General features: G+C 29.0%; 1 protein-coding gene across 1 annotated transcript; it reads left to right on the forward strand.

Moving 5' to 3' along the window:
• Window positions 1-7,893: 7,893 nt before the first annotated feature.
• On the forward strand, window positions 7,894-9,585 carry LOC135929480 (electron transfer flavoprotein subunit beta-like). Its single transcript, XM_065466084.1, has 6 exons — window positions 7,894-8,017; window positions 8,073-8,231; window positions 8,325-8,483; window positions 8,608-8,670; window positions 8,770-8,931; window positions 9,258-9,585. The coding sequence occupies exons 1-6, from the start codon at window positions 7,964-7,966 to the stop codon at window positions 9,429-9,431; spliced, it is 771 nt and encodes a 256-aa protein (XP_065322156.1). The 5' UTR covers window positions 7,894-7,963; the 3' UTR covers window positions 9,432-9,585.

The following is a 9,585-nucleotide window of genomic DNA, read 5'->3' on the forward strand; positions in this document are numbered from 1 at the left end:
ATTGACATTCTGTGAAAGCCCATGCGATAAAGAGATTATTTGACATTGACAGATAATTTATGAAATGTTTTACGATCAATTATTATTTTTTATTCAATATTTTAAAGTATATGGTTTTAAAATTCTGATACCCTAAATTGTTTTTTCATCATATATTATCCTATATTATTTTTCTTTGTGGAATAAATATCTAAAGTAAATTTAAACAAAGACATAATATGAAGAGTAAATAATTTAAATCAATATAAATTGGTTATTTAGCCCAAATCAATAGAAACGCCTCTGCAATTTGTTCAGCCAAATTATTGACAATAAATAAGAATACATGACAATTGACAGAATTTCAATAGATAAATTAATTTTATTTAACTTCCAAAACAAAGTAATTAATTCAAATATTTGCAAAAAATATAATGATATTATCATTTCAATCAGCTCCCCTTTTATAGGGGAGTTCCTAATTGTAAAAAATAATATAAAAAATAAAAATTTGTTATCAAAATCAAATACAGAAAAATCACAATGATTTTGCTGAAAAATAAATTCATAATTATAATTAGATATTTTTTGTAAACAAGAATCGATAATCCTAATAATTTTACTAAACAATAATAAATTAATACATTAAATATAGATTCTTTTAAAAGTTAAAATAATCGCTTTTCATAATATCATCACTAAACTAAAAGAAAGATTTTAAATTTAAATTTATTTTTAAATGACTATTCGTGACATCTCTCCCCTTTTCCCAGTCCTTGAGGCCCTATAAATTCTTGGTACTCAGTTCCAGCTGTGGTAACAATAGGGATCCCTTACTTAGTACATCTGAGCTCTTCCTCCTCCACTTGCCTCTGCTAACCTGTGTGCTGCTCTCTAAAGTACTTATGCGGATACAATCTCCTAATAAGCCCGGTTAATCCACATCTATACCACCATGATACCTCCAAGGTCTTTATCTTGTATTCCGTTCTTCCCGAATCTCTCTACCGTTCATACCGATGGAGCTGAGAAAACATCTACCCAGCGAAAGCTTTTCGCTAGCAAACGGCTCCATTTAAGATACCAAATATTTATATCCAAATCAAATTTAGATTTATGATAATGGATATGATAATGAATACCAAGGTAAAATAAACGAGCACATTTGTCCCCTGCTCCTGCTAGATCCTTTCTTCATAATCTATAACATGTGGGCTGAATAAAGGAGTTTTAATGTTACTATATGTCTCTAAGAATATGATAAAAACAATTTATTAAATGTTCATAAAATTTGCTATTGAAAGCATTTTTAAAGTGTACTTTAAAAATAGCTATGTTAAAAGGAGGATTTTGGAATACAAATGGCATCTGAAGCTATTTAACCTTCCCTTAACACCAAATCCTAATTGATAAGTATACTTAATAAGTTAATATCGTGAGTTTTGACCCATGCCAATTATTTTTGCTAATAATCTTCTAAATAGCCCATTGCAATGGGGTGGATACCACCACAGTTTTTGTGAGATAATCTGTTGCCCCATAATTGATTCGAATCTATGATTGGCAGGTCTTTTTTTAAAGGAGTATTTAGGAAGGTTATAAACGCATTTGAATGATTCTTTGATAAGATTGTAGATTTTATACGAAGTGAGACAACAAAATCCATAGCGTCTGGATATGGAAAATATCTTAAAAGAATTGTTAAATATGATTACTCACATATCATATTTTTTTTTTATTCCATATTTTTCATAATATATTTGGCTTTTCTCTAAAAATAGAAATCTTGGGAATATGAATATGGATATCTATTCCTCCAATTTGACTATTCTGATTCATCCATCGTCAAATGAAGGTAAAATTTATTTTATCCTTACGGAGAAATTTCTGATTCCCCATCATTCTTGACGGGCTCTCAGCTAGTAAAGTAATGATATAATAAATTTTATAAAAGGCTGAAAATAAATCTATTTACAAACTTTATTTTAAACATAACATTAATAACCTGATAAATCTGACAAGTCATGTGATTATAAAGAGATAATAGAAATTTAACCAAATCAGCTGTCTTAATTACTATTTCTTTGAGTGGGCCATAATTCAATTCCTCAGAGCAAATGTAACGTCTACATTTTATATGCAAACAATCGTTAAGAATCAAAATATTTGACAAAATTTTTAATATTTTTAGTTTCCTTAATTCTAATTAAAGTGTCTTTTTAACCAAATAATTGATTATTATCATATTTTATAAAATTATTTATTCCTCGTGATACATTGATAAACCTGCCATATTCCAAAATTGAGTTCGTAGGATTTTCAATGATTAAAAAGCGAGATTAAGTATGGACAAACACAATTACATTTTATATAAGCGTTGTCGCATTTATTTTGTCAAATTAAAAATTTATTAATCTTTATATTTTTTATATTCTAAAATTAAAACATAATTAAATTAAATGCATCTGCATATTTTTCAGAAGAATCTATTTTATTTAAAATATTGTTATCTTTATAAATAAATTTTGCGAATTCTTCTGAATTGATGTCTAAATTTTGCTTTATCATTAATTCAACTTAGAACAAATTTTTTTTTTGTCAACATCTATTCTTTAGACTAATTCTCTCCTAGGCCACATTTGAATGTAAAATCAAAAATATATAATTACTGTTGTATCTGTGAATTTGATTGTCATTTATGGACGTTTTAAAAAAATTTATTCTCGAGAAGTTAGTAATTTGTTTTTTATTGACCAGTTTAAAGGCTAGTGTTTAATTTTTAAACGTGTATTTTTTGAGTACCTATTTACAATTGATAGTGAAGTCGGAGATGCAAAAGTTATTGACTATTACTCCGCTAAGGTTATACGCATTTTGTAGGTTGACTTTTGGACTTAGTTTTTATTATATATTATAGTCAGTTATTATGAAAAGTCTTTGTTTTGTTTGTTAAAGAAAACCTATTGGATGTGTTAATTTTATTTTTGTTTTAGTAAATTCATTACTATTACACTTTTTGTATTCAAAAAAATATATAATTTTGATTGTCAAATTTTTTTTCAGCAGAATCAGTGTGATTTATCTGTATTTTACTTTTTAAAATCTGTTTATAAATTGTTATTTTTTATTTTATTTTATTTTACAATTAGGAACTCCCCTATAAAGGGGATCGAATTGCAATGAATTCATTATAATTTTTTGGTTTAAATACTTGTAAAATTTATAATTATTTTTTTGGATTCAAATTTTGATATAAATTATTTAAAACTTTGCGTAGAAATTCGATTGGTACCTTTTTCGATAAACTTTGTTTCCAAATTAGTATTGTTAAACGGCCCGTTTTGAGTCGATTTTTTAAAACGGCTAACTCAATATTTTAGCCAGAAAAATATTGCTTAAGCCTCAAGATTTCGATCATATATGTCTAGATCTTTGTTCCTTCTATGCGCAAAATCTTCCGGATTGGGTAATATTTTTTTAATGAAGTATTGAGTTAGCCGTTTTTAAAAATCGGCTCAAAACGAGCCGTTTAACAACACTACTCCAAATAAGCATCCCAACTAATAATTATATTCTGGGATATGTAAATTTTTTTAACATGAATATTAAAAAGTATCTGTATCTGTTCTCAAGAAAATGATAAAGATACAAGATTTATTTCTTTGGATTTTAGATATAGATACTGTAATAAATTAATAAAATATTATTTATAGATATTATATAAAAAAATAGAATAGAATATTCGAAAATTAATAAATATAAATTTGATGTTTGAAATAAATTGAAAAATAAATTAGTAGTCGTATTGTTTATAAATTAGTAGCTGTATTACTTCAAATGGCGACGATAAATGGATAAAATAATTCCTTAAATGGAGATAATAATTCTTTAAATGGAGAAAATAATTCCTTAAATAAAGATTCAAAAAAATAGCTGATTTATCTACGATTAAATTTGATAAATTCGAGTTGGATTGGATACTTCAATCTATAGATACTTTTCTCAATGGGAAGCCAGTTTTCGGTTAAAAAACGTAAGCCCATCTGAATGTCAATATAAAGATATATTTTTAACATTTTTTGGCAATAAGAATATTGAGTTGGTGGACCGTTTTTGTTATCCTGATTCGATCAAAACTTTATCTTTTAAGGAAATTAAGTCAATATGTTTTAAACTATTTAAACCGACGTCAACAGCTTTTGCTTCTAGATTTGATTTCGTTAGATTACGGAGAACAACTGAAACCGATAAAATTAGAACAAATGGCAAGCGTTGTCATTATCTTAATGATATTGACGAGTGTTTACGTGATCAGTTTATGATTGGCATGGAAATACCGGGATTAGAGATCTTAAAGCTCTATATCCCAACGGTCTTGATAGAGATAATAATGTACTGACTTTACAATTTATTCTTGATCTGGCATTAGCTTCTAAGCGAGCAGATAAATAAATGGCAAATAAAAATATACCTGTTGTTAATAAGATAAATGATAATAACAAAAGAAATGACAATGATAATAATTGTAGACGACTACATTTGATAAAGGCTATAATAAAGTCAAGTATAATAATACATTTGATAAAGAGAATAATAAATACAAATATAATAATGATAAAGATTATAATAAACTTAAATGTTATAAATATGGTTTTATTCATAACCGAGAAGTGAGATGTCCAGCTACAAATACGGCATGTAATAAATGTAAAAAAATTGGTCATTTTGCAGTTTGCTGTAAATTAAAGAATTTAAATTATATAAGAGTGTCATCAAGTGATTCTATTCATAATATTTGGAAGATTCAACAAAATCGAGAGAATCGAGCAAAACTAACTGCAGAGATAAATGGGTTAGATGTTGAATTTGATTTTGACACTGGTGCACAAGCGTCATTGATAGGAATTGATATATGGTCAAGTATTGGACGACAAAAAATTAGGCCAACCAGTCCAATGACTGCATATGGTGATCATCCGTTAGACGTTAAGGGAGAGACCCAAGTCAATGTTAGGATTGGATCACAGACAAGGACTCTACCAGTGGTAATAATGAATACAACTGGGGTGCCTCTTTTCGGATTACCATGGATTATAGCATTCAATTTAGAAATGCCTCGTCAGGTTATGATTAAACAAGTACGCAATTTGGTCAACAATATTGAAAAAGAAAAATGTTGCATAACACTAGATTCTAGAATTCGAGATTTGATTAATAAACATCAAGAAATTTTTGATGATAAGATGGGACAGATACGTGATTTTGCAGTGCGAATACATTTATAGGATACCGCTGTACCAAGATCGTTTCCAGCCCGTAGGGTACCATTTCCACTTCGCAAAGCAATTGAAATGGAATTAGACCGATTAGTAGCTGCAGGAATTATTGAAAAGATTGATTCGACTATAACCAGGGTACAGTGGTCATCGCCAACCGTAAATGTACGCAAGAGTAATGGCGATATTCGAATTTGTGCTGATTTCAAAGTTACACTCAATCCGTGTTTATTAAATGACCATCATGTTATTCCTACCTTAGACGATTTGTTAGAGAAAATCCAAGGTGGTGATAAATTTACCGTGATAGATCTGAAAGATGCGTATTTACAGATGGAAGTAGAATTGGAATCCCAGGAACTACTAACGATAGTGACTCATAAGGGCTATTTCCGTTACCGACGATTGCCCTTTGGATTGGCAAGTGCACCAACTATATTTCAAAGATATATGGATGAGTTACTAAAAGATTTCAAAATGACTGGTGTCTATTTAGATGACGTAATTATTTCTGGTCGAAATGATGAGGAGCACTTGAATAATTTGCGAATAGTGTTAGACAGATTACATGCAGCAGGTCTTAAGGCGAAATTAACAAAAGTGAGATTTTTACAAAAATCGGTTTCATTTTTAGGGGTGATAATTGATAAATTCGGTATACATCCTAACCCGGAAAAGGTGAAGGCTATTCGAAATGCACCAAAACCTAAAAATATACAACTTAGATCTTTTCTAGGACTAGTTAATTATCATGAACGTTTTATTCGCAATCTACATTGTAAAGCGGCGCTATTACATAGATTAACGATCGTGAAAGTACCTTGGCGGTGGTCGAAAGATGAACAAAATTCCTTCGATGAGGTAAAGAAATTATTGTCATCCGAGGAAACGCTAATTCCTTATAATGAGCAGTTGCCTATAATTTTGGAATGCGACGCATCTGATTCAGGATTAGGGGCTGTGTTGTTACATCAATTAGTAGACGAAAGGACAAAACCTATTTCGTTCGCGTCACGTACTTTATTAGAATCAGAGAAACACTTAGCTCCGATTGATAAAGAAGCTCGAGCACTTTTATTTGGTATTGAAAAATTTCATTCATTTATTTATGGTAGAAAATTTTTACTTCCAACTGATCATAGTGATATTATAGAATGGAATGGGAGATTGGTTATTCCTAATAAATTAAGAAATGCAGAATTAGGAATGATTCACCGGGGACATCCTGGGGAAAATGTAATGAAATCTATTTCTAGATTGTATTGTTGGTGGCCAAGATGTGATGCTGATATAGAAAATTTTATTAAAATATGTTCTGGATGGCAGAAAAATAGACCTAGTATTCAAAAAGACCTCTGGAAGGAATCTTGGGAGCGAATCCATATTGATTTTGCTGGACCAGTAGATTTGCGATATTGGCTAATTAGTGTCGATTCTTACTCCAAATGGTTAGAAGTTGATCTAATGCAAAATACCTCTGCTGATGCTATGATAAAACGACTAAAAAAATGGTTTGCTAGGTTTGGAATACACAAGTACATTGTGTCAGACCATGGACCACTATTCTTATCTGGGGAATTCCGTAGGTATTGTGATTTAAATAACATACGTCATATACGTTCGGCACCCTATCATCCAAAAACTAATGGATTAGCTGAACGTACAGTACGAACTTTGAAAGGTCGGCGACACGAGATTCAATTAGCGATCCCGAAGAAGCTATGGCACAGGTTTTAACAACCTACCGATTGGGAGAGCATACCACAGGGAGATCTCCTGCTAAAATTATGTTTGGGAGGCAATTGAAAACAAGTCTGGATTGGATCCGACCAAATGCCGAACGCGAAATAGTAAGGGCCAATAATAGACAAAGCCTTCATCATGATTTACATTCAAAGGAAAGAGAATTTGAAATCTCACAACCTATATGGTTAAATAATGAAAATACCAATGGTGGAGAGAGAGAATAATCAAAGAAAGAATAGGATTTTATTCTTATATTATTTTCCGGGAAAACATTACGGAAGCATGCAGATCAGTTAAGAAATCGTTTAGTTAACCCAAATCATGAAAGTTCTTTAAAAGTTATAGAAATGGTTGTACCAGTGAATGAAGCAAATACAAACACAAATACAAATACCACATTACGTTATTCATCAAGGAACCGTAAACCTACAAAGAGGTTTATTGAAGAAATCTAACTTTAAAATGTTTGAAGGAAATATAATAAATTAATAAAATATTATTTATAGATATTATATATAAAAATAGAATAGAATTTTCGAAAATAAATAAATATAAATTTGATGTTTGAAATAAATTGAAATATAAATTAGTAGTCGTATTGTTTATAATTTAGTAGTTGTATTACAGATACTAGTATCTTATTATAAATGTAAAAAAGATAAGTACAAGATACAAAAATGATTATCTTTTAACTTAGATACAAGTATTAGCGGTTCTGACAACTTTATGAAAAAAAATATGTTATGATGTGATGATATAAAATATGAGTTACGATTGTAAAAGTAATAGCGAATTTGAGAAGGTATATGATATCTCTGTTATGTAAAAATCCTATTTTAGAATTATCTATTAAACAATGACATATTGTCATTGCTTTTAAATGATTTTTATATAGGATCAGCTGTTATTTCTTAAGTGATAATAACGCGTTTACTCAAAGATATTTTTTATATCAATCACACATGTCTTTAAAAGCTCTAGTTGGAGTTAAAAGAGTAATTGATTATGCTGTTAAAGTAATTTAATTTAACCAAACCTTTAATATTTTTAATTAAAAATTATTTAAATTAGGTAAGAGTTAAAGCTGATAAAACAGGAGTGGTCACAGATGGTATCAAACATAGTATGAACCCGTTTTGTGAAATTGCTCTTGAAGAGGCCATTAGAATGAAAGAAAAGAATTTAGTCAAAGATGTAATTGCAGTTTCTTGTGGTCCCACACAATGCCTTGTACTGATATAAATTATTTTTATAAAATCATTTTGTTTTGTATATAATACAAATTATTTTATTATGATATTTATAATATGTTTAAAAAATAAGGAAACATTAAGGACTGCTTTAGCCATGGGTGCGGATAGAGCAATCCATGTTGAAATCTCTCAAGATATATATAATAAAATGCAACCTTTGCATGTAGCAAAATTATTAGCTAAAATTGCTCAAATTGAAAAACCAGACATTATATTAGTTGGGAAACAAGTTAAGATAATTTTTATGAAATTTGATACCACAATAATTGCAAATTTATTTTTATTAAAAGATTAAGGCAAAATATATTAAATAGTATTTGTTAGTTATTTTTAAATTATTATTTTATATTCAGGCAATAGATGATGATGCTAATCAAACTGCTCAAATGATTGCTGGTTTATTAGACTGGCCACAGGTTTATAAACTTACATAGGGTGGATTTTTAATATATTATATGATTAAGTGAAATTTATAAATAATTTTAGTTTTTATGATATATTTTTTTGAATTCAAGGCAACTTTTGCATCTAAGATAGAACCTGATGGTGATAAAAGGTTGAAAGTCAAGCGAGAAGTGGATAGTGGTTTAGAAAACATATCAGTCAGTCTTCCATGCGTAATAAGTGCTGACTTAAGGCTCAATGAACCTCGATATGCTACTTTACCTAATATAATGGTTAGCATTTTTTACTTGTTTAAATTTCTTTACCCAACAGTAATACCTCTATAAAATCAATAAGGGCTACATGTGTAAAATAGAAAATTTACATAGGGGGAGGGATTACCCTTGTCAATAAATAACCTATGCAACATTAAATTAACAAATGAACCTATGCCTCTAATGAAAATGAGATCACATTGTAAACAATCAACATTTACAAATTTTATTTGTTAAAAAGCGATTGATTTAATTTTTAACTCAAATTTTCACATGCCTATTAACTTTTCATTTGTTTGTTAGATAGACCAAATTTTTTTATATATCCTCAATAAAAAAAATAGAAAGCAAAGAAAAAGAATATAGATAAAAAAACTCTCTCTGATTTAGGAGTGGATCTCAAATGTGATACCATTGTGATGAACAAAGTGGAAGAGCCTCCCACTAGGAAAGCAGGGATAAAAGTTGAGACGGTACAAGATCTGGTTGCAAAATTGAAGGAAATTGGAAGGATTTGAAAAAAATAATATATAATTTATATTCTTAAAAAATTATTTATTTTTTAAATATTAAACATTATTTGAGGTAATTGGGTTTCTCATTTGCTTCGGAATCGCATTTATATGACTATAATATTTATATTCTTAGTTTATATAAAATTGTGAAAAAATT

Source organism: Gordionus sp. m RMFG-2023, chromosome 5, assembly GCF_954871325.1.
Source record: "Gordionus sp. m RMFG-2023 chromosome 5, tfGorSpeb1-WG-v2, whole genome shotgun sequence".
Classification (NCBI taxonomy): Eukaryota; Metazoa; Nematomorpha; class Gordioida; order Chordodea; family Parachordodidae; genus Gordionus; species Gordionus sp. m RMFG-2023.